General features: G+C 39.4%; 1 protein-coding gene across 1 annotated transcript in view; it reads right to left on the minus strand.

Annotated features, from left to right (window-relative positions):
• Nucleotides 1–26,960, minus strand: part of SUMF1 (sulfatase modifying factor 1) — a 95,473-nt gene that overhangs the window by 49,804 nt on the left and 18,709 nt on the right. Inside the window, exon 3 of the mRNA XM_047849650.1 lies at nt 23,412–23,486. Within this exon, the coding sequence (XP_047705606.1) occupies nt 23,412–23,486 (75 nt within the window). The remainder of the gene's footprint in view (nt 1–23,411; nt 23,487–26,960) is intronic.

The raw sequence follows: 26,960 nt of genomic DNA on the forward strand, positions 1-26,960 counted from the left end.
TAACAATTACAGCACTCACTGAAAACACCAAACTCTGTTCTTGTTCTTTTTTTCATATCAGCACAATCAAAACATTCATGGGATTCCAATCACAACCTGATGGGAAAAAACAAATTCTCTTATATTTTTCAATGATACAGGCATTATGTCCTTAAAGGACACTATTGCAAGGTGTTTTATTTTTCTGAGACCAGGAGAGGCGAAAGGCATGGCTTATTTCTGTTTCAAGTATGGCCCTGCAGACACTTAAATCTGGGGATGTTCTCACTGACTTGACTGCTGGATGCTTAGGGTCCAGCGACAGGTAACCCCTTCCATGTCAAGGGCAAAGGTGCATAGAAAGCCGAGGTTTTCCCACTTTTGAGTTTCAGTAACTTCAGATCACTCACCCAACCCCAACCCATCCCCAACACTGATCAGAGAGGGCACCAGAAGTTCTATTTCTTAAAATAATAAAAGAAGTAAAGAAGACAAATGTGACAAAATGTTAACCTTTGTTAAATCTGGGTGGAAGAAATGAGATTGCCTAATTTTCTTGTACCTTTTGTGTTTTGAAACATTTCATCAGTAGCAACTATTTTTAAAAAACTGACTTATTGATCTATTCTTCTACTGATGGGCATTTGGGTGGGTTCCAGTTCAGGGCTATCTATTATGAACAGTGTTTACTTCTATCAACATTTTTAGGTGCTCCTGACTTTCAGCAAGTATACATATGCATTTCTGTGGACTGCACACCACAGAGTGGCACTGCTGAATATGCACACCTTTAGCGAAGACAACCAAACCCAAGCCCGAATGGCACATGTGCTCCAAGGTTTCCAGCCCCTTCTTCAGAGGGGAGCTTCCATGGACCTGGCTGATGTAGAGCAGACCCTGGTACGGCTGCTCCAAGGGCCTCTTAGACTGTTCCCTTTCCTCTCCTCTTCCCCTCAATTCACTCTGGTTACAAGTATTTGCTGAACACCCACTGTCGGCCAGCACTGAGCCTGATTCCTAAAAGATTTCTTCCACTCCAGGAATCCTCAGAGTATGAGTTAAGACAGTATATTGAGGGGCACCAGGGTGGCTCAGTCAGTTAAGCGTCAGATTCTTGGTTTTGGCTCAGGTCATGATCTCGCGGTTTGTGGGTTCGAGCCCCATGTCGGGCTCTGCACTAACAGCGCAGAGCCTGCTTGGGATTCTGTCTCCCTGTCTCTCTGTCCCTCCCCCGCTCACTCTCTGTCTCTCTCTCTCTCTCACAATGAAAGACAAGACAGTATATCGATAGTTTTTAAATTATTTTGTTTATCTTACATGGTTCATTGCACAAAGTGGGGAAAAAATGTGGACCTAGTCACTTCATTTTCCTTTAAAAATGTCTACAAAACTCAAACTGGTGGATCTAGGTACCACCTTACACACACTAGTGCTATAGGTCTGACTCAGTTTCCTCCCCACCACACACACACACTTTCTCTCATTCTAAATATCTCCTTTTCACTTCTCCCAGGATTTCTCTTCTCTGGAACCTTTCACATTATCTTAGCAACGCATCCCAACCAGACCCCTAGCTTACATGACTTGAATTCATGGAGGTTCACAATGATCAACAATCTCAGGGATGTGCACAGTGAAACACGAAGAACAGACTGGCTTGAGATGGGGAGGGGACACCACGGTAACACTGCCCTCGTCCAAAGGCCACAACCTAGTTTTTCTCCAAGATACTAAGACCTGAGGTAAGTATGCAAAGATACATCTACAGTATTATAGTATTATTTCTAATTAAAAATTACAAAGTAACCCAGCCTTGGCAGCCATCCATCCAAAGGAATACTGTACAGTTATCAAAAGATACTCCGAGGTGGAAATATGTATATAATGTGTTATAAAGATAACCTATAGAATAGGATATGTATTTGATTCTGTAAAATATATGCATACGAATGTATATGTAGTATACTCAGAAAAAAAGTCTGGAAGAATATACCTGCAATTATGGGGGTCAAGACTAGAGGAGTAATATGCTTTTTTAAGAATGAGTGTATATTACGATAATAAGAGTTCTCAACCTCAGCAATGACTGACATATTAGACCAAGTAATTCCTTGTTGTAAAGGGCTGTCTTGTGCCCTGTAGGATGTTTAGTAGCATCCCTGACCTCTTCCCACTAGATGCCAATAGCACCCTCCCCCTAATTGCGGGAGCCTAAAATGTCTCCAGACATTGCCAAATGCACCTAGGAGGTGCAAAATAACCCACTGCACTATGGTAATCAGGAAAAAAAAAAAAAAAAGATCGTCTTTCTTAAATGTTAATATATAGTTCATAGAGGCATAGTAGTAAGAGCATCCTATCCTGGAGCCTGGCTACCTGAGTCTGAACAATAGCACCACATTTTACAAGCTGCATGATCTTGGGTTTCTTAGTTTAACCTTTCTAGGTCTCAGTTTCCTCATTTGTAAAATGGGATAATAATACTTCTATCCTCTTCCTTGGGTTGTTGTGAGGATTAAATAAAGAAATGTACATAAAGAGCTTAGAACAGTGCCTGGTACAGAGTAAGAATTACGTAAGTGTTAGCTCTCATTATTACTGTTATTCATTTACGCTATTGCATGTTGCAATATTCTCTTAGAACTTTTGAAGAATATATATTCTATCAGTGAAAATTTGCCCCCTAATACTTCTTCAGCATGAGCCCCAGCCACCCCCCAGTTCAACCTTTTCAGAAGATAGGCTGAGAAATTAGAACATGTGTCATTTCCAAAGAATTCTCAAGAAGAGTGTATAGTTGTCAACTTTCATCACAATCATGATGTGAGAACCATCTACACATAAACTAACCCATTCCCTGAAGCAAGTAGCACCACAGAGTTGGGGGGTGGGGAGGAAGGGGGTAGGGTATAGAGGATGCAGGAGGAATCCACAGTCGCCAAGCCCTAAGCCAGACGAAGCTTTGGGACCTATAAGAGTACCTATACCACATGCCTATCTGTGATAAAGACCTTAAGTCTTCACTGTAATCATCAGATACATAGTCAGGAACAATCTCCCCATCTGACACATGATGAAGAAAAAACAGGTAATCAAAGTCACCCCACACGAGAGGACCAGTGCAATCAGAGGTAGGACATCACTTATCCTGGGAATCACACTCTAGGAAAGCCATGATGTTTTCCAGCCCAATTTTAGGCAAACCCCATCCAATGTCACTAGATGCCTTCCTTTTTCCAATTGTTACTGTTAACACTACGTTTTTAAAAACTTGTTCTTGAACTCCTGGTTTGTCTTGAAAATAAATGCTATCCTACCATGTTGAGGAACTTATGAAACAAATAACTTCTGAGAGCCATATATGAGTCAGCTAATCAAGGTCATACTGCAAATTATGGTATCTCTAAGCTCCTTTGCTTCAACAGCAAGGGTCTGCAGGTGTGTTGCTCACAGAGTCGAGCAGACTGGCATGTATGATAAGCCTCATCCTACAAAGAGGACTTTTTTTTTTTTTAATGTGGTTGCCCACCTACCCATTTTCTGTTCAACTGAGACAATTCCAGAGTTACAGCACTCCCTTATATCCAGGGGGAAAAGGATTTTAACTTGACCTATTTCTACTTAACCATCTCCATAGCAACTGTCTTGGGTTTTAAGTTGAAACAGCTGTACCAGATAGCCAGTGACCAATTACAATGTAAATAGAAGCCATGTGAGTATTGATGTCCCCTTGAGAAATGGACTTCCTGGCGCAAAGACATCTTTTCTCACCTCTCCCTAGGGAATTGTAGTAACAGTTTAAAGAAAAGAAATGGAGAAGATATCAAAGGCATCTTTATTCTTGCCAGAGGTGGTAAATTATGCTTCTTATACACACACAGCCTAGAATACAGTCGGCACAGGAAAAAGAGCACTGTGTAATTATGCATATTCAAGTGTAAAGATGTCAGGTTCACAACTTTACAGCTGTTCTCTTAAAAACTAAATGCATTTAAACAAGCAAATTAAAAAGATGGACATTTCTTGAAACAGTTTAAATATGACAGTTACCCCTATAAAAACAGCCTGGGAGAAGTTTCAACTGACTCTAGTGAACAATGAGAAATTATAGACCTGTTCAAATTCATGAAGTGTAAGTTAAAACCGGAGGAGAATCCAGCAACTGAAGGAATCAAACAAAATAGAAAGCATACAGTGAGTTAAAAATCTCTTCCTTCAGGGGCCCCTGGGTGGCTCACTCAGTTAAGCATCTGACTCTTGATTTTGGCTCAAGTCATGATATCAGAATTTGTGAATTCAAGCCCCACATTGGGCTCTGTGCTGACAGTGCAGAGACTGTTTGGGATTCTCTGTCTCCCTCTCTCTCTTCCCCTCCCTACCCATGTGTGCGTGCTCGCTCTCTCTCTCAAAAATAAACAAACAAACAATTAAAAATAAAAGAACTAGGCTTTAATAAAGAACAAAAATGAATTCATCATTGAAATAGGTAGGTAGTCAATTCTGAAGGCTTATTTTAAATTAAATCCTAAATTAGGTATTCATTAATAGAATTTGTGTGACAGAAAAAGGCATACTTTTTCACACAGAGTACAAATATTTATGAAATTTAGGACATATATGAAAATTTTCAATACTTTTTGCTTCAGTTCTTAGTGAAATTCCTCATGCTAGAATGCACTACATTCCCACGGCATCAATCAGTATACTCTAAATATTCATTACACATCCTTAAGAGAGAAGTGGGTAGATAGCCTATATATAGTCATTCACTATATGTAACATGAAAAAAATCGCTCAAAGAATCACTGGGCTCAAAGAATCCTTAAATATGATCTAGTTTGTCTCCTTTTTTTTTATCTTATTCTTCCTTCCCTTCCCCCACGTTCATCTGTTTTGTTTCTCAAATTCCACATATGAGTGAAATCATATGATATTTGTCTTTCTCTGACTGACTTATTTTGCTTATCATAATACACTACCCATAAGAGACTCTTAAATACAGAGAACAAACTGAGGGTTGCAGGAGGGGAGTTGTGTGGGGGAATGGGCTACCTGGGTGATGGGCATTAAGGAAGGCACTTGTTGGAATGAGCATTGAGTGTTATATGTAAGTAATGAATCACTAAATTCTACCTCTGAAACCACTACTACACTATATGTTAACTAACTTGGATTTAAATAAAAAATAAATACATTTTAAAATTTTTTAAAAAATAAAATAAGTGCTCTAGTTTACTTCTCAGTTGTGTGAAGAAAGTTGATTTGGGATTTTTAAAAAAAAGAGAAAGAAAAAGATTTTTTTTAATATATATATTTTTTACTTCTTTAGGCAAAGAGGTGTCCATGTAAATCAACATAACAGCAATTTGATAATACTCAGCAGAAGACTACATCATATGCACACACAGCGAGGAGACCGGCTGAGTTGCTTAGCTTATTTGTACATCCAGAGGAAGGAACAGAATGTAGTCATTAAAAATTATATGCAGGAAAAATGTAAAAATGTAATTGCTTAGATAAATGTTTACCCTACACAGAAAATGAAAAAAGCCACTTATAAGTAAGTATGTGTAGACAAGTCTACTTAAAAATGTGTTTACAGACAGACACCATAAACACACCCACCCCAAGAAAAGATTAGTAGTACATATACTGAAGTGTCTGCGATGGCTATTTCTGGGTAGTGAGATTATGGATAATATTTAATGTTCTTTTGTGGGCACCATTTTTAATTTGTAAATTATCTACACTGAACATATTTTTACTCAGCTTTTCTGTTTTCTTTTAACAGAGGTAAAAGACTTAAGTTTACAATGAAACACCAAAAAATAATCAATATTAAAAATATTTATTAATTTAATTAAAAATTATTTATATCCACCATTCTTCTGCAAACTATTATTTTTAATGTTTATTTAATTTTGAGAAAGAGAGAGCAGGGAAGAGGCAGAGAGAGAAGGAGCAGAGCATCTGAAGCGGGCTCTGTGCTCACAGCAGATAGCCCAATGCAGGGCTCAAACTCACCAACCGTGAGATCATGACCTAAGCCAAAGTAGGACGCTAAACTGACTGAGCCACCCAGGTGCCCCTGCAAATTTTATTTTTATATTCATCTTCCAGTTTCATCAATCAGCGTACACATTTTTACATATTTTTTCCAAATTATATATTGATTGTTTTCATTCATTTTACTAAATATTTTCCTATTTTTAATCTGGACTTCACAACAAACATTTTTAGTGGCCACACACAATATTTTGTCATCTTGATATATCATAATTTACCAAATAATCTCCTAACACTGAACCACTCAAGTTATATTAAACTTTGTTGCTCTTGGGGGGGGGGGGGGCAGCTATTACAGATAACAATACAGTAAACATCTTCAAACACCTTTACTTACATTTTGAATTTTTTTTGCTTCTGCTAAATTTCCAGAAATAGTACCTAAGAGTATATCTCTATAGTTCTTTCTAAAACTCATTTTTAAAAATCTTCAACATTAATAGATTTTGTGAGTAGTTTCCCTCTGCAAAGAGGGCTGAATATATGTAAAAAAAATCATGGCACTCCACAGCAAGGTATTTATTACAATTCTTTACAAGGAGGCTCCATTTAGGCTCCTTAAATTGGTAGTGGCTTACTTAGATCCTTTTCAATGTATAATACAGGAAATTGCACAAAGTCTGAATGCCATTTGATTTTTTTCTTCATGCCTTCCAAGTTCTGAAGCTTCTGAGAAAAAAAAGGGCAAACAGAAGACAGAATGTAGAAAAAGCATCCTAAGAATGGGAGATTTTGGAGGTAAATCAGAAAATGAATAATCCTGCCTGTTTTTTGGAAAAGAGAAGAAAAAGAGGAGAATCATCACCCCCAAAAGTATCATGATAAAGGGGACAGGACTCTTGCTGCAAAGGCAGTCAAGGTCCACAGTCAGACATGATCTATCTACTTCCTAACTGTGGTTTAGCGACAGGCATCTGCAGAGGGTCACACAGCGTGGTGGTTCAACTCCTGTCCCTTGAAACTAGAGGCTACTAGGGGCGCCTGGGTGGCTCAGTCGGTTAAGCATCCGACTTCAGCTCAGGTCATGATCTCGCGGTCTGTGAGTGCAAGCCCCGCATCGGGCTCTGTGCTGACAGCTCACAGCCTGGAGCCTGTTTCAGATTCTGTGTCTCCCTCTCTTTCTGACCCTCCCCCGTTTATACTCTGTCTCTCTCTGTCTCAAAAATAAATAATAAATGTTAGGAAAAATAAGAAAAGAAAAGAAACTAGAGGCTACTACTGAGCTAGCTCATCTCAGCCTAGGGCTGCAGGACCACAGAACAAATTCTGAATACTCCACAGGGCTAACTTCTTCAGGTTACCAGCCCGACATGTACGTTTCACCCTGCAGCTGGACACTGTGCCAGAGGCAGCATAGTGAATGCTGATTCTCCTTGTGGTGACAACACACAATATAGGAAACATATGCATAATTTTTAACAACATTGTGTATCTTGCAAAGCTCTGCTAGAGTTGGGGAAGCAAAGACGAGCTTGGCAGGGAGTGGAAACCTGGCTCTACACTCAGGGATGCCATGTTTTCCCAGTATGACTGCATGCTTAACACAGGCATGCTTACAATGCTGCAGGGTTTTAAAGGTGGGATGGATCTGGGAGGCCATCTATTTAAACTTCCTCATTTTACAGATGAAAAAATAAGCCCTGAAAAGCAGCAGGCAAAGCCAGGAAAAGAACTTACAACTGCAGATTTTCAGTTCATAACTCTTTTCTACTATCCAAGCATTTTCCAACAGCTGTTTCCTAATAGTTTACAAGATGTTGGTAGGTGAAGGGGGAGGTGGTGGTGGAGGTGGGGAGGCTCCACAGTCACAGCAGTCTAAGTAGTTAGGAAGGCACAGGGTCAATCAAGTTAAACAAGTTATTTATTATTATTATTATTATTATTATTATTGCAGAACTTTTCAAAATCTTTAAACTGTAACATGTAATTAAGTTTTGAATAAAGGGATATAGTATGCATCTGAGCCAAGTAGTTCACCAAGTTGTTAGTAGGTTCCAATCCTGCCTCTCCTACTATTTACTAGCGATGTGACATTGGGCAAGTTACTGAACCTCTCTGAGCCATGGTTTCCTCAATCAGTAAAATTAGTACACTAAGAAATCTTATCTAATATACTAGATATTAGTAATATACTAGTAACACCTAGTCAGTTTATTACTAGAAATCTATAAAATTAATTCACAACTTATTTATTTATTTATTTATTTATTTATTTATAAAATTATCTCACAATTTGTGGGTTCAAGCACCAAGTCAGTCTCTGCACTGACAGAGCCTAGAGCCTGCTTCAGATTCAGTGCTCACCTCTCTCTCTGCCCCTCCCCCATTCATGCTCTGTCTCTCTCTCTCTCTCTCTCTCAAAAATAAAAATAAACATTTAAAAAAAAAAACTAATTCACAATGGTTTCATTCACTCATTCATTCATTCACTCAATAAACATTCCATGAACATCTGCCCTACACCAGCCCTGTGCTGGGCCCAGGAGGTGCAGAAACGAAGCATACAGTCTGGGGGTGAAGGCAAACAAATGAGTAGATGACTTTAAGCCTGCATTTAATACTGTGACCAAGAGGAACTGGATGAGCTATGGGAGCCCAAGGAGGGGCACCCAACCACAGTCAGGGGATGCTACTTTGCAAGTGCTTCCCATAAGAGGTGAGAAGGAAGAGCAAGTGAAGCAGGGAAGGAGTGGGTAGGGCATTCCACACAGGAAGCTGCCTGCATTGTAAGTGTACTTCACTTAATCAGAAAAGTTGGGCATCAATATTTTTGGTTCAATAAAACATACCACAGATCTTCAGAACCTTAGATCTGAATGGAATGTCAAGAGGTCACGTGATTTCAACTTTTATACCCAAAGGCATCCTTTCTACGGTGTCCCTAGGAGGACAGGTAAGGTAGGATAAACACTGGTCCTCATGTGATGGAGCAGTCCAGATTTACACCTGTTATCCAGCATAATTAAGAGCATCCCATTTCACTCTCAAAAGTGTCCTGATTTGGACAATAAATTGTATGGTCACTCTATCAATAGATGGTCTCCCTGTCTCAGCTTGAACAATTCGGGTGACCAACACCACTTCCTCACAGGCAGTCCCTCATGTCTAGGTCATTCTAGTAAACAGAAGATTGCTAATCAATGGTTAAAATGAAATGCCTTCCAGAGGCCTTCCAACTGCTGGCACTCATTAGGCTCCCAAGGATCACATGGAATAAATTAAATTCCTTTCAGATCACCTTTCAGACATTTGTAGAATAATTATAATTCAGTCAACTCTTAGTCTTCACTAGGTTCAGTGATTTCTCCAACCTTCTCCAGGTTCTCTACCATCTCAAAGGCAATCGCCATCTCCCCAGCTTCTCAGGCCAAAACGTAGTAGTCATACTTGAGTCCCTCCTCTCCTTCTCCCCTTATGGGTTCAGATGTACTTCCAAACATCAGACCACTTTGAGCATCTCTACTCCTACCACCCTGCTCTACAGCAATCAAGTCTCACCAACTGTGACAAAACCCATGCAGAAGCCAGAGCAACCTCTTTACTTTTTTTTTAATTTAAATTTTTATTAGTTAACATATAGTGCAGTATTGGTTTCAGGAGTAGAATTCAGTGATTCATCAGTTACAGACAACATCCAGTGCTCATCCCAAGTACCCTCCTTAATGTCCATCAACCATCTAGCCCATCACCCATGCACCTCCCTCCATCAACCCTCAGTTTGTTTTCTAACATTAAGAGTCTCTTGTGGTTTCCCACTCTTCTCTTCCCCACCCCTTCCCATATGTTCATCTGTTTTGTTTCTTAAATTCCACATATGAGTGAAATCATATGGTATTTGTCTTTCTCTGATTGACTTTGTTTAGCGTAATACATTCTGGCTTCATCCACGTCATTGCAAATGGCAAGATTTGATTCTTTTTGAGTAATAGTCTACTGTGTATATATACCTCATCTTCTTTATCCATTCATCAGTCAACGAACATTTGGCTCTCTCCATAGTTTGGCTATTGTTGATAATGGTACAGAGCAGCCTCTTTAAAATGTTAACTAGGTCCGGGGCGCCTGGGTGGCTCAGTTGGTTGAGTGACTGACTTTGGCTCAGGTCATGATCTCATGGTTTGTGAGTTCAAACCCCACGTCAGGCTCTGTGCTGACAGCTCAGAGCCTGGAGCCTGCTTCGGATTCTGTGTCTCCCTCTCTCTCTGCTCCTCCCCCACTCATGCTCTGTCTCTCTCTGTCTCAGAAATAAACAAAAAAATTTTTTATTGAATGTTAACTAGGTCCAATGGCTTCTCACTGCACTGAAGAAGAAACCCAAACTTCTCTGAGGCTGCAGAGCCCTATGTAATCCACTTGCCACCTATTTTTCCAACCTAACCATCAACTTACATCACAATCCCCCTCGTTCATCACTCCCTCATTACTGGTCATGCTGGCTCCTATTCCTCATTTAGGTTTCCACTCAAGTGTCAGAGAAGCCATCCCAGACCCCACAAATAAAAGAGCCAAATGAACCTGACCACAGTACATTACAGCCACTTTCTATCCTGTTACTCTCTTTACTTTATTCATAGACCATTAGCATAGTCCATTACAACTTCACTTGTTTAGAGTCTTACAGAGTTAAACCTTCAAGAGACTGAGGACTCATACCTGCTTCCCTGTTGTATCCACAGCACTCAGAACACTGCCTCGCCCATAGCACATACGAGATAAACATTTGTTTAATGAATAAATTCACCTGTTCCTGAGGTTTCCATGTTTTCCAAACCCCTCCCCACTTTGGGTGACCATGTTCTGGATAAATACCAATTTTAGATATAGTCTTTCAATGGGATGTCCTTTTGTAAAGAGAGACTCAGCTCCTGGCTTATGAGTTTTACACAGTGGGAAAGGTCCTATACTGGTTCTCAGGGACTAATAGGTAGGTACCACCCTCGACATTATCCAGAACTGAGGCAAACCATTTCCCCTCCTGGGCCATAACTGCCTCATCTATAAAGAAAGGGTTTTTTGCCAAATAGTTTTGAAAGTTCCATTGACTCAAAATTCTCATTTTTGCATAACTTCTTCTTAAAGCTGGATCTCTCCTAAGCATGACTCCCTACTCAATAGTCAATCTTTGTCTCACTTTAGAGGTTTACAATGCAGACACCAATATTTGGGAGGTACGAGGATGTGAAAATCATTATTACTTCTTCATCGAAGTCAAATCACAAAAGACCTAGGACTTGGAAAGAAACTTAAGGGGGTACCTGGGTGGCTCAGTTACTTAAATGTCCAACTCTTGATTTCAGCTCAGGTTTTGATGTCAGAGTGGTGACTTCAAGCCCCGTGTTGGGTTCTGTGCTGGGTATGAAGCCTACTAGAAGAAGAAGTAGGAGAAGAGGAAGAGGAGGAAGAAAATGGAAAAGAAAGAGAAGAAGAGGAAGAGGAGGAGAAGGAAGAGGAGGAGGAGAAACTTAAGGACTCCTTAAAGAGATATTTCAAGTCTGAGCCTCTAGAACCCCAATATGCCTTGCTTCATTCACACTCATTCTGATCAGGTGCCTTGTTTCAGAGCAGGTTGGAAAAAAAACTATGCCCTGTTATCCTATTGTATTGGGTTCTCACCTTCCAGGGTTATCAGGCTTTGCTTCCTGAGCCTACACCACACATTGACTCCTCAATCAGACAGACAACTATTCTTTTCAAAAACAGACACAAAATACAGTTGTGTGATTATGTTTTCTTCTTATCTTATCCCGTCAGCCACCCCTGGACCACCCTTCCCAAATAACTCAGTTACTGTGAACCTACCTCAACCCCGATTGACTAAGCCAGTGTTTTCTTGCCAAGAAAAAGCAACTTTCCAACATGAGACAGGTCATGTGAGGTCTGAGCCCCGTAGCTTTCAAAAACTAAATGCTCTAATAGATGATACCCAAATGGCATTCTTTCATTTTTTTGGCAAATATTTATTAGGTGCTTAAGCGATAGTAACTATGCTGGGGACATAGTGGTATAGTGCATTCTCACACACCATTATAGAATATACCTGGTAAAGGGGAAGGCATTCAACAAATACCTACAGAAACAATTATAAGTGAGACAACTGACATAAAAAGAAAGCACAGGAAGCGACAAGAATAAATGGAACAATCTAAATCCGGAATATGGGACAAGAGAAAGCCATTTCAAATGGACTTCCCAGAGTAAATGTAGCTAAGACCAGACTATAGAAGGCTGAAGGTGAGTAGCCAGAGCATAGGAACATAGTAGGTCCTTCACCAGATGCTTTGCTCTAGTTGATCCCAAAATTAGTTATTCCATATCTGCAAGGCTTCCCTTAAATGCCTCTTCCTCACACAGTCCTTTCCTGGTCAACAACAAATGCAGCTCTCCAGGCACCTCCCCTAACTGCTCCACAGCACTCCTTACCACAGCACCTGTCCATGCCCTTCCCAATTTATTTCTCAATGTTATTTCATGCTACCTCCAGGACATTCCACGATGGTATGGATCTCACATATTCTCATTCTTTTTGAAAATTTAAAAAAAACATGATGTATGTGTCTTCGTTTTTATTTCTCTAAAATATTTGATATAAAAAATTCATAAATCAGAAAAAAACATCTAATTTTGGTTTAGAGCCTATATGACCCCATCCCTTAAATTGTGAGCCTGTAAAGGGCAACAGGGTGGAATATCTTCCATTTCTGTATTCTCAGGAATAGCAAAGTATCTGGAGGACAGTAGGACATTTTTTATTGTTTGCTAAAGAGGCCACATTTTAAGCCAAAAAGCAAACTTTCAAACAGAGGGAGGTAGACTCATTTCCATCACTAGAAGAAGTCAAAGAACACACCACAGGGATAATGGCAGGTAATTAAGGAGGCATGAATCCAAACAACTACTCAAAAAATACGTCACTGTACATAGTCAAAAGAATTGAAAGCAGGCACTCAGACACTTGTAGACCAATGTTCACAGCAGCATTATTCACAAAAGCCAAAACAGCTATTAGATGTTAAATAGCCAGAAACAGCACAAATGTCCATTAACAGATGAACAGATAAACAAAATGTGGTCTATAGAAACAATGGAGTATCATTCAGCCTTAAAGAGATGAAATCTAATACATGCTGTAACATAAATGAAACTTGAAGACATTTTGCTAAGTCATGTAAGCCAGACACAAAAGGACATTTCTATGAGACACGGAGAGTAAAGAAACTTATAGAGAGACCAAGTACAATCAAGGTTACCAGGTGATGGGAGGGAAGGGAGAATGTGAAGTTATTGCTTCATGGGTACAGAGTTTCTGTAAGGGATGGTCAACAAATTCAGAAAAACTACAGTGATGATGACTGCATGACATTGGGAATGACTTACTGCCAGCGAACTGTATGCTCAAAAATGGTTAAAAAAGGGCGCCTGAGTGACTCAGTCGGTTAAGCGTCCAACTTCAGCTCAGGTTGTGATCTCGATTCGTGAGTTCCAGCCCCACATCGGGCTCTGTGCTGACAGCTCAGAGCCTGGAGCCTGCTTCAGATTCTGTGTCTCCCTCTCTCTCTGCCCCACATCCCACTCACACTCTGTCTCTCAAAAATAAATAAACATTAAAAAAAAATTTTTTTAATGGTTAAAATGTTAAATTTTATGTTTTTGTATATTTTCACCACCCCCACTAAAAAAAAAAAAGAAAAGAAAAGAAAAAAAAAAAAGAAAAGGAAAGGATGTATCACTGATATTTCTCCAGCCAAGGACTCTGAGATAATCCAAGAGGATTTATTCCACAATACCAAATCCTTTCAAAATATCATTACAACTTGGCAGAGTGCTATATATGATGTTATCAAATCTTACAAATGGGCAACAGTAAAGCAAAGCAAAGAAAATTTAACTCAATTTTCAATTAGAGATAGCACACTGGAAGAAGCCAGCATAATGACATTTACTAAAAGACTTTTTATGTGCTAAGTACTGTAGTAGGTGGTTCTTTGTACATGAATTTGATCTTTACAATACTCTCCTAGTTAGGCATTATTACCCATACAAGAAATTGATTAAAAGAAGCAAAATGCTAGTTACAGTAAAGAAAAAAATAATTAACCACAGTGATGCACTGGCAAAAAAGGAATGAAGAAACAAACTACAAAATCACCACTGGCAGTAAACAAGACAAAACTTGGGGTCTACACCTAACCAGGTTACCAGATTAACTGCCTTTAAAAACAAAACAAAACAAAACAAAAACCTCAACATTTTCCTGAGAATTATATCAAGACCAGAAACTCAACACTGAAGGGAAAAGAAAACGAACCAGTGCCAACCATAAGATACCCCATAAAATGGAATTACTCCATAAGATGGAATTCCATAAGATGGAATACTCCATAAGACGGAATTATCAAAGACTTTTTTTAAGGGCATGGAGCCCAACACAGGGTATGAACTCACAACCCTGAGATCAAGAATTGTACATTGAACCGACCAAGCCACCCAGGCACCCCGGAATTACCAAAGACTTTAAAGCAGCTATTACAATCATCAGCTATGAGGTAAAGGTGAATATTCTTGAAATGAATAGATAGGTAGGAGTTATCAGCAGAGAAACAGGAACTATTTTTTAAAAAGAAACTTTAGAGGGGCGCCTGGGTGGCTCAGTCAGTTAAGCGGCCGACTTCAGCTCAGGTCATGATCTTGCAGTCCGTGAGTTTGAGCCCCACATCCGGCTCTGTGCTGACAGCTCAGAGTCTGGAGCCTGTTTCAGATTCTGTGTCTCCCTCTCTCTGACCCTCCCCCGTTCATGCTCTGTCTCTCTCTGTCTCAAAAATAAATAAATGTTAAAAAAATAAAAAAATTTAAAAAAATAAAAAAACTTTAGAATTGCAAAATATAATATCTAAAATTAAAAATTCACTGGATAGGCTCAAGAGCACAATGACAATAACAGAAAAGAGGGAACTTGAAGATATATCAATAGAAAGTACACAATCTAAAGAACAGAGAGAAAAAAACGATTTTAAAACAATGAAGAAAGCCTTAGGAACCTGTAGGATAATATCTACATGGGATAACACCCATGCATTGGAGTCCTAAAAAGAAAGGAGACATTAATGTTGAAAAATATTTGCCAAAATGGCTGAAAACTCCCCTAATGTGGTTAAAGCCATAAATCTACAGACCAAGGACCTCAAAAAATAGGATAATCCCTAAATCCTAAGAAAACCCCAAATGTCCAAATCATAATCAAACTACAAAGACAAGATTTTTTTAAAATGTTTTTAATGTTTATTTTTGAGAGAGGGAGAAAGGGAGAGCATGAGCAGGGGAGGGGCAGAGAGAGAGGGGGACACACAATCTGAAGCAGGCTCCAGGCTCTGAGCTGCCAGCACAGAGCCTGATGCGGGGCTCAAACTCACGAACTGCGAGATCATGACCTGAGCTGAAGTCTGATGCTTAACTGACTGAGCCATCCGGGCGCCCTAAGACTTTTTAAGTCTTGAAAGGAGCCAGAAAATAATGACACTAATAGATATAAGAGAACAGTGATTGAACTGGTGCTATCAGAAACCACATGACTAGAAAAGAGTCAAACATTTTCAAAGTGATGAAAGAAGTGCCAACCCAGAGATCTGTTGTATCCAGTGAAAATATCCTTCAGGAATGAAGGGGACATAAAGACATGTCTCATCTCAGATGAGAACAAACTAAGAGAATTCATGGATATAAGACTTGTTCTCACATAAATGCTAACAGAAGTTATTTAGGTTGAAAGGAGATAATACCAGAGGAAAACAGGCAACTTCTGAAATACAGAGCAACAGAAATGGTTTGGGTAAATATAATAGATTACTTTTCTTCTTTAAATTAAAAATATAGGGGCACCTGGGTGGCTCAGTCGGTTAAGCATCTGACTTGGGCTCAGATCATGATCTCACCGTTCATGAGTTTAAGCCCCGCGTCAGGCTCTGTGCTGACAGCTCAGAGCCTGGAGCCAGCTTCAGATTCTGTGTCTCCCTCTCTCTCTCTCTCTGCCCCTCCCCCACTCGTGCTCTGTCTCTCTCTCTCTCACTCAAAATTAAATAAACATTAAATATATATATATGTATAGGGGCGCCTGGGTGGCGCAGTCGGTTAAGTGTCCGACTTCAGCCAGGTCACGATCTCGCGGTCCGTGAGTTCGAGCCCCGCGTCGGGCTCTGGGCTGATGGCTCAGAGCCTGGAGCCTGTTTCCGATTCTGTGTGTCTCTCTCTCTCTCTGCCCCTCCCCCGTTCATGCTCTGTCTCTCTCTGTCCCAAAAATAAATAAACATTGAAAAAAAAAATTTAAAAAAAAAAAAAAAATATATATATATATATGATGTTGCAAACAAAAATTATAACACCATCTTGGGTCTTTTCAATGTATAGAGATGTAGTCTATATGCCAAGTATAGCACAGGGGTAAAGGAACCTTGATATGGTTATGAGGTACTTACATTTACTTGAAGCATTAAAACGTTAACTCTATGATAGACTGTGAGAAGTTATGCACACATCTTGTAATCCTTATGGCAACTACTAATATTACCAAAGACATAGCCAAAAAGCAACGAAAATTAAAATAAAATATATAAATGGAATATATATACCTATAGATTCAAAAGTGGGTTTAAGAGATTGACAAGGGCTGACTCACACCTAACTGGAGTCCCTAAGAGGGGTAAGTGAGAATGAAGAAAAAGCAATATTGAAAACAATAATGGTTAAGAATAGTCTGAAGTTGGGGCGCCTGGGTGTTGGTTAAATGTCCAGCTCAGGTCTTGATCTCAGGGTCGTGAGTTGGAGCCTTGTGTTGGGCTCCACGTGGGGCATGAAGCCTACTTAAAAAAAAAAAAAAAAAAAAAAAAAGAGTCCACAGTTGTTTAAGAAACAGTCCTCAGATCCAGGACGCCCAATGACACTCAAGCTGGATAAATGATAGAAATCAACACCTATAAATATCACAGTCCAAATGTATAATCACAAAGACAGGAGATAATCTTAAAAGCAGCCAGAGCCAGATCACCTGCACAGGAAAAGCACCAGACTGAAGAATGGCAACAACAGAAGCCAGAAGACAGTGAAATCATCTCTTCGGTGAAGAGACAGCAAATAATTGCCAATCTCAAGTTTTTACTTCACGAAAATATCTTTCAACAATAAAACAAAATTAAAGATACTTTCAAACTATTAATAACAAGAACATTTACTACCAAAGGATGTCCTTTAGTCAGAAGATACATTCTGTCCGGCATGCAGAAAGGAGGGCGCAGACAGCAGTAATTATAGCCACAACTGAATATTGATTATATAGAAATGTATTGATAACATCTAAGTACTGGAGGAAGAGAACAAATTGGAATAAAATAGTGGATGTCAGTAATACATAAGTTGGATGGGGATGATGAGAGCACAGTCCTAGTATTATAGAGCAGAAAAATGAACAGACTAAAAGTTAGACTTTAAATGAACGTTACAATAGTTTAGTAAATGAAGATACATACATAAAGAACTTCTAAGGAGACAAGTGAAATTAGAATGAGGAGAAAAAAGAAAAATATGCAAGAAATTGAAGAAAAAAGAAGAGAAAAAATGTGATAAAGAGAAAGAAAAGAATAAAATGGTAGAAATAAAGCCAATACACAGGTAATCATAATAAACTATATATAAACATAAATAAACTCTTGACTGAAAGACAAAGACTATTGGAATGGATTTCTTAAAAACAGTTATATACTGGGGTTCTGGGTGGCTCAGTCGGTTAAGCATCTGACTCTTGATTTCAGCTCAGGTCATGATCTCGTGGTTTCTGGATTCGAGCCTCTTGTTGGGCTCTGTGCTGTTAGCTGGCATTCTGTCGTTCTCTCTGCCCCTTCACCACTCACTCTCTGTCTCTCAAAATAAATAAATGAACTTAAAAAAATAAAAATAGGGGCGCCTGGGTGGCGCAGTCAGTTAAGCGTCCGACTTCAGCCAGGTCACGATCTCGCGGTCCGTGAGTTCGAGCCCCGCATCGGGCTCTGGGCTGATGGCTCAGAGCCTGGAGCCTGTTTCCGATTCTGTGTCTCCCTCTCTCTCTGCCCCTCCCCCGTTCATGCTCTGTCTCTCTCTGTCCCAAAAATAAATAAACGTTGAAAAAAAAATTAAAAAAAAATAAATAAAAACATCTGTATACTATTTACAGGAGATATACTTAGGTGTGCCCCACTGGCTCATTTGTAAGAGCATATGACTCTTGATCTCAAGGTCATGAGTTCAAGCCTCACACAGGGTATAGAGATTATTTAAATAAATAAAACTTTGGGGGAAAAAACCCAAAAAATCTACCTAAAAACATAGATACAGATAGAATGAAAATGAAAAGATGGAGAAGTATGTATTAGATAAAAATTAGACAAAAGAAAGCTTGTGCACCTATGTAGATACCAGAAAAAATAGACTTGAAGATAAAATTTACTAGAGAAAAAGAGAATCCCTTTTTACAAACCACAAAACATTTAATTCAACAAAAAGAATACATTTCTACACTTATGCACTTACAATTTCAAGCTTAACAGCATAGCTCTGAAATATATGAAGCAAAAACAGACAGAATCACTAAGAGAAATGATATTGGACGTTAGAAAATATTTAGGTATAAATACAACTATATTATAGGATGTGGAACTAATGGGATCATAAAAAAAAAATCTGTAGGTCAAAATGCTTAAAAAAGATGACCCAAAACTTTCAAAATAAACTCTCAAACTTGAAAAGTCAAAAAAAAAAAAAAAAAAAAGAGTAGCAAAGAAATTAAGTGCCTTTTCCTAAAACCAACTGGTAAAAGGCATAGCTGAGGTTTAAAACCAGGTCTCCCTCACTCCAAGGCTGTGATCGTTTCCTTATGGCTTCTCTGAATAAACAAGCCCCAAAATCAGTTTGAGAAACAAAAGCCTTGTTGGTCCTGTGAAAGCAGAAACTTCTTAAAGCCGAAATGAAGTTGTTCAGAGAAACCGTGGTTGAGCTACCAGAAAAGTAAAACTTCTAACATCAAAAACGAGCCTGAGCCATTTATCCGTCAGGTTAATGTTTTGAGTCATTTGAATTTACTTTTCCTACATACTGGAACTTGCCTTTCTGAACACTTTCTGGCTTGGCTTACACTAGTTGATTTACCAGGGCTTTTTCTAAAAATTATTTTTGCGGTATGACCTCAGAATCTTGCTGGGCCCCAAGGCATTTCTCATTACAACCCATGCACATTTAGGTAACTGAATCACATCCTTACTAAGGGCTCTCTTTCTACCTCAGAGTCGTCACCCAGTTGTGATTATTTAAGAGACAGTCAGGCTGCATTACTCCTTGCGGTTTGTGCTGGTCCAGCCTCATCCAAATAACACAGTACCCAGCATTACTTGGGCAGGAGACGGCTGTCTCGAAATTGTTTTTTACTTCAAAAAAAAAAAAAAAATGACTTGGTAATTCTGATTCCTCACTTGAAATTGGCTTTCAGTTAAAAAGAACTTCTCAATATAGTCTACCCTCCTCCTTTATCAAGGACACCTATTCAAATTTGTTTCCTTAAAATGTTAGCAAATTCAGAAAGTGCCAAACCACAAACCAAGAGCAACTGTTTTCACCCCACCCCATGGCCATTCTTCATGTCAAAGATTTATGAGACATATTAATAATACAATTATTAAAAAGAAGGTACTTTTTAAACATTAAATATTTTAAACACTATCTTTTTCAACAATGGAAGGTTAACTAGATTAAAATACCATAAAACAAAAATAGCACAGCAACAAAAACTAGCATTAATCCTTTAAAGGATTTAAAAGCTATACCTTTTAAGACGATTGTTTCAAACTGAGCATTCAAAAGATAATCACAACAGGGGCGCCTGGGTAGCTCAGGTTAAGCATTCAACTGTTGATTTCAGTTCAGGTCATGACCTCAGAGGTTCCTGGGACTGAGACCCGAATCAGGCTCTATGCTTAGCAGGGAACCTGCTTGGGATTCTCTCTCTTCCTCTCTCTCTGCCCCTCCCCTCCTCACTAAGGCACTCTGTCTCTCTCAAAATAAATAAATAAACACTTTTTTAAAATCCCTTCAAATGATAATCACAACTAAGTAGATTTCATCATGCACATGTACTCTGTTTTAAACAATTCACACAGTTTCAGATATTTTTGCGGGAAAACCCTAAAAGCCAGTTCAATGTCTTGCCTCAAAATTTTACATTAAAAAAAAAAAAAAAAACACCTACCTAAGATGAAAGCAGCAGTATAATTTTTGGATCTCTCCAAATCTATGCATAAGACAGACAAAGCAACTAAACAGCAACATCAAAAACCTAAGAACAATGTATACAACAAACACCATATTATCTGAGGTCTTGCCATAGGGCTTAAACACAAGTCTGATCAGGCCTGTGGATCCAGCTCCCAGACCACAGGAAATGCAGAGGACAGAGAAAACAGGTGAAGTACACCACGAGAGGGAAAACAACAAGATTCAGACCAGGGAAACGTCCACAGGATTCTTCCAGAGATAAATTGTTAGGGATAAAAAGGGGGGGGGGGGGGGGCGGCGGAGGAAAGAGGACAATGGAAGGGAAACTTGTGATTTAAAATGTCTTGAAAAAGCCACAAATTTATGCTTAAATGGGTAGGATTAAACTATAGTATAGTAGTCTTGGGATGTACAAATGGTGATAATACTATAAAGAAATACAGGGAAGCATTTACTTTATTTTTTTTAAGTTTACTTATTTATGTTTGAGAGAGAGAGAGAAAGCATGACTGGAGGAGGGGCAGAGAGAGAATCCCAAGCAGGCTCTGAGCTGTCAGCACAGTCTGACTGGGGCTCGAACCCATGAACTGTGAGATCATGACCTGAGTCAAAGGTGGACAGTTCACCGAGTGAGCCACCCAGGTGGCTCAGGAAGCATTTACTTTAAAAAGCAGGATAGCTTGATCTGATCTCAGCTCAGGTCTTGATCTCACAGTCATGAGTTTAAGTCCCGCACTGGGCTCTGCACTGGGCATGAAGCTTATTTTAAAAATAAAAAAATAAAAAGCAGGATAATGGCAACTTTAGGGACAGAGAAGGGGAACAAAGCTGTGGTTCATGGAGGGGGTTATTGGTACAGGCAGCGAAATTCTTGTTCCTGACTTAAGTGATAGTTACAAACATGCTCACCTTAGAACACTCAGTAAGCTAAACATTTGCTTTGTGCGGTTTTCTGTATTTGTGTTTTATTTTACAATAAAAAGGCTTTATTAAAGGAAAATCTGTATCACCAGTGCTGTCACAAAAAGAACATTTATTACATTTAAAATAATTACATTCATTTAAAAGTTGTATGAATTATTTTAAATAATTATATGAAAATAAATAATATTATAAAATAATTACATGAAAGTAAACAATATTACTAAATTCTGTTAGCTACTGTAGCCTGGGGAAGGTTTCAAGGTCAATTTTGCATGTTTAAAAGGAGACTAACAAGTGTCACCTAGTGCTAATGACGTTATCACTCAAATGAGACTTACGCCTTGACGTATTCAGGTTTAGGAAGAGACCTGAAAAGGGAATATCTGTCTCACTCCATGGATTAGCTTATGCTTAGCTGCATACCACCTTAACTTAACTCCTATTTCACTTCAAGTCCCCTCCTGGGCCATCCCATATGCTATGCTTGTGGAAACACTGGGTTAAAAAAAGGTCTGGTGCATGAGGCTATGTCAGGCCTAAGAAGGGGTTGAAAACAAAAACTTAGCTTTCTCAAATCACGAATAGATTCATCGTATTCATTCCAGCCGTTTCTAAACATACTTAAAAGGTTTGCTTTTCCATTATGAGCATTTAAGCAAGTGAGCAACACTAGGATCCCGTGAGAGCGGCTTGTTATTGTCCTAGTTACAGCCACACACACTTCGCTAGGCACTTACAGGGCACCTTCAGAGCCTAGCAATAATCTGCCTATGCCTTTATGCCTAATGTGTTTGGAGGTTCTCAAGTGACAGGAGGCTCTGTATCTAAAAGAGCAAATTACAAAAATAAGTACAGAGGCCTCCCTCATCTGAGCTCCGTATCTCAGAACAAGGTACTGCATCCTGAGTTGCTGGCTCATCAACCCTAGGCCAATGTGACCTCAAAGGCCTTAAAAAAAAAAAAAAAAAGTCTATCAGATTACATAGTAGACTTGTAATAAAAACTTGTAATGAACAAAGAAAACTGAAATTCAGATGCAGCTTGGTCACGTTTTAAAAACATTTATGTAAAACACATACAAAAAAGTGGCCTGATTCTCCTATAAATGAATTGAGAGCAAGTCTGGTTTCACCTCATGTCTCCCCCACCACTTTTGCTACAGTCATTGGAAAAGAAAGAAAACGGGAGCCAGGACAGTTTAATTTTTTTGGCACTACTGCTCACAAGAGAGAACAGTGACACCAATACAGAAAGACCAAGTTCAGCCAACTGAAAGGGAATCTGTGTAACAAAGGAAGATTAGGGTTGAATTCCTGTCTTCAATCTCTGTATCTTAATCAGTCTCCCTTGCAATCAAGGCGGCCCCCAATTCCCTTCTCTCTCACCACCTCCTGCCTCTTCTGCATTCCCTACCCTCTTTGTTTTGTGAACCTTCAACCTCCTAGCTTACCCACACCCCTTCCCTTGTTCTTATACTTTCTGCCTCCTTCTGAGACGTGTGTAAACAAATATTCAAACATACAGAAATCCCAAGTTCCGCTCACCACACAGGTTATGGAAGCCCAATGCACTATTCCCATGATTTCTGAGAAAAACACACCTAATTCACATTCCCTGGATCCTCTCTATGAAAGCAGGTACACCCTGGGTGGTAAGGCCAGTTCCGTGGCTCAGTGTCTTGTGACTATCCAGAGCAAAGGTCCCCCTTTCATGAATACTACTCTGATCATAGGAATTCATGAATGTTTAATTAAATAGGAAGCTCTCTCTCCACACTGGCACCTGAGGTCAAGACTTTAAGAAGAGAACTTAAAAAAAAAATTCACATTTAAGCCTCCATTCTAGACATGACTATAAGTAAAAGAAACCCAGAAACATCTAGTGACCAGTTGAGTTTTCCTCAGCAACACAATGTGTCACTCAGGTACACGAGACAGAAACCCAAGTCAGACCCAACACTTCTTCAAACACCATCCTGGACTTGCGGCATTTTCAATTCAAGGTGGTCTGGCCCATGGGCCTGTTACCACAATGAAATCTAGAGCAGAAATGGTTAGGTGCTGGGGGTGGTGAGGAGGGTGGCACTTGTAGTTTGGAGTTTTCAAGCCCTTTCCAACAAGCAGTAGGAAAATGTGAGAGTCTGTTTAAACATTACTTACTGCCTGCTGGATATCAGTCTTCACTTGCTCACTCAACATGCCTTCAAAGACAAAGGAGTCACCAAACTTCTCAGCCTGAAAGGAAAGAAGGCAATAAAAATCCAGGAAGGTTGGAGTAACATGTTTCACAAGTACCATTTTCTTTGCACACTGTTAAAGTGATTCTTCTTGTCCAGATGAACTTAAGTTGTTCTTATGACTTCCCAGAGGATTCAGAAATGACTTAAAAGCATCTGGCTTCCTATTAAAACAGGTTAATATCACTTACAGAGGCCACTGTCTTTTCAGGTTCATTTAGCTGATAAGAACGCAGACTGGAAGAGATTAGCTTTTGAGAATGTGATTGCTCCTGTTGATGGAAATGCATCTCCCCAAGTATTACAAATGACTTGGAAATAATAGTATTCCTTACATGTCAGATTACATAATCAACCTTTGTCCTTTGTTCTGCTGCTGCAATCTAGCTAAAAGAACTAAATGGCATTGCTTGCTGATATTCTGATATGATACTCTGGCTCCATTGAAGTGTCAACTGTGTTTATAAATCTCAAGTGGCCAATTCAAGCATCAGATGGAAATTTGTATTTTGATTATTTTCGTTTAACATTACCGTCTCAAGTCCTCATCTACCTGGTCTTATTTGTTGCATGTGACCTCATTCTGCAAATGCCTACATTAACCCCTTGGTCTCCATGGTTCTATTCTGCTAGTTTCCCTCCTCTTTCTGACTCTTCCTACTCATCCCCTGAAATACACAGACTCTTCTTCTAGTCTCTAGACCACTGTTCCTCCCTAGTGCTCTGTCTGGGCTCTCTACTCGTCTCTCACTACACCAGTGGCTCTTGGGCTTTGCGCAGTGGAGATCACCTGGCCAGCCTATCAAAACTACACATTACTGCTTCTCAGTTCCAGAGATTCTGATTCTGGAGGTCTGGGGTGAGGTCAAGGAACCTGCATATGTGAACAGCTCAGCTGGTGATTGTAACACAGGTCGTCCAAGAGATCACACTTTGAGATACAGTGACAAACTGCTACACAAAATCCTTCAGTCTCATCCCTTTAATGGCCACCAGCACACACTGCAATTGACCCTCACATCTCTACCTCCAGTCCTATTCCCACTAGATGATATTAACCACCTACTGGATCCCTGTAGTTCAGGCCTTACAGACAGCTCAAACTCCTTTTCCTCATCAGAGCTCATCATCTTTTATTCTCCCCTGCTCTTCTTCCTTCTTCCCTTGTGGGGACATGCCTAAGCATCTAAGCCAACCCTTCATCCAATGAACATGTATCAAACACCCATCTCTGTTCGGTGCCTGACTATGAACTAAATGACAGAGATACAAGATCAATATAAAATAGGCACAGTCCCTGTCTTAAGAGCAGTTACTTAGTGCAAGGGGAGGATGCAGACAAAAAAAATCAAATCAAAGAAAAAAAAAGGAAGAAAATAATTACAACTTACTTGACGCTGTAAGATGAAGAGTATCAAGAAAAGCCTCTGTTTGATAGAGTGCGCCGAGAAAGCCTTCTTGAGAAGGAAACATTAAGCTGACACGAATCAAGAAAGAAGCCAGCCACAGTAAGAGGGGGACAGGCAAGGAGAAAGGGAAACTCCAAGCAGGGAAAAAAAATATGGGCCACTGGGGTACCCAGGAGGCTCAGTCGGTTAAGTGTCTGACTCTTGATTTCAGCTCAGGTCATGATCTCAAATTCATGGGTTCAAGCCCCATGTCAGGGTCTATGCTGACAGTGTGGAGCCTGCTTGGGATTCTCCGTTTTCCTCTCTCTCTCTTTCTGCCCCTCCCCAACTCATGCTTTCTCTGTCTCTCTCAAAATAAATAAATAAACTTTAAAAGAAAAAAAATATGACTGAGATCTCAAGATGGAAAAGAATGCTGAGTTTTCAAGGAATAGAAACAAGACCAGCTGGGCTAGAACATGGTGAGTAAGTAGAATGTGATATGAAATGAAGATGCAGGGGAAGAAAAAAAATGTAGTGTCATAAAAAGATGAAGTATTTATGCAAAATAGGGGTTCTTAACACTTTTGTGCCCTGGACCCTTCAGGCAGTATGGTGAAGCTTAGGGGCCTCCGTCTCAGAATGAAATGTTTAAAGGCATAAAACAAAATCAATATGATTACAAAGAAAACTAGTTATCTATAAATATTAATAAGGTAAATTTATGCTATAGTAATATACATGTCCTCTTTATTAATAATATTAAGTGAGATCTAGTGGAAGGTATCATAATTATCATTTCTAAAGTGGGGATAAATGCAAATATTTTAAGATATATACAACAACAATAATGTGACAAAAAACATTTGTGATTTCTATTGGTGACAAAATTAGAGGTGCTACTACCATTAGTATGATTTGTCATCTGCCTCAGAATTGAAGGAAAAGCTAAATTTCAGTTAAAGAGTAGTAAAAAGCTAGATGTCATTTTTCCCCATCCATGTTCCTGGGTGCCCTAAATTCTGTTGATTCTATCTTCTTTATGTTAAATGCTAATCTGAAGGGAGCTCCTCTCCTTCCAAGTCTTCGAACTTACGTAGACTAATGAGGAAACTGATCTGAGAGGAACCTTACGAAACAATGAAAAAAAGAGGGACTTCTTGTACTCTAAACACATATAAAAGAGAAAAACACTTTATATATTTTAGGAAATTCAAAGAAATGTGATGCTGCATAACCACTGTTTGAACACTGTTTTGCTTTCAACATTTACTCTCAAATTACTATTTTTTTTTAAGATTTTATTTTTAAGCGATCTCTACACACAATGAGGGGCTCAAATTCACAACTGTGAGATCAAGAGTCGTATGCTCCACCAACTGAGCCAGTGAGGCTCCCCTCAAATTACTTTTTTACTTAAAAGAGAAAACTGAGGGGCACCATGATGACTCAGTTGGTGGAACGTCTGAGCCTTGATCTCAGCTCAGGTCTTGATCTCAAGGGTATGAGTTCAAGCTCTGCGTTGGGCTCCATGCTGGGCATAAAGCCTATTTAAAAAAAAAAAAAAAAAATGATGTCTTGGGCCTGGGCAGGGGGAAATAAAAGAAAACAAGGATCCCACAAACTGAAGGCAAGGGTAAAGTCCTCTGGTGACAGAAAACGGGAAGTCTACAAAAGTACACTCTAGACACTTAGAGAAAGTTTCATAAACTAGAAAGCTTCCATCTCATTCCCTTTTAGAATAAATATCCACTTTCAGAACCTTGCTTTGGGATTCAGAACCAGAGAATAATCTGGAACTGCTACAGGAGAGCTTATGGGTTGTCAGGCATTGAAATAAAACCACAAAAATGAAAAGCCGCACTTCTGCATCTATAGCTTAATGAAATATGTAACCAAACTCCAATTTTTTGAAAGGGAAAAAGTGGCCTTACTCTAGATGCTATGTGCTATCTCAAAAACCCCGAGCAGTGGTACTCTGCATATTAAAGCCCAGACACAATATAGGCTACTGGTTAAGAACACAGGCCCTGCCATCTCACTAGCCAGGCCTGAATCCCAGCCCCAACACTAGCTGTGTAACT

Source organism: Prionailurus viverrinus, chromosome A2 (genome assembly GCF_022837055.1).
Source record: "Prionailurus viverrinus isolate Anna chromosome A2, UM_Priviv_1.0, whole genome shotgun sequence".
NCBI classification, from domain to species: Eukaryota; Metazoa; Chordata; class Mammalia; order Carnivora; family Felidae; genus Prionailurus; species Prionailurus viverrinus.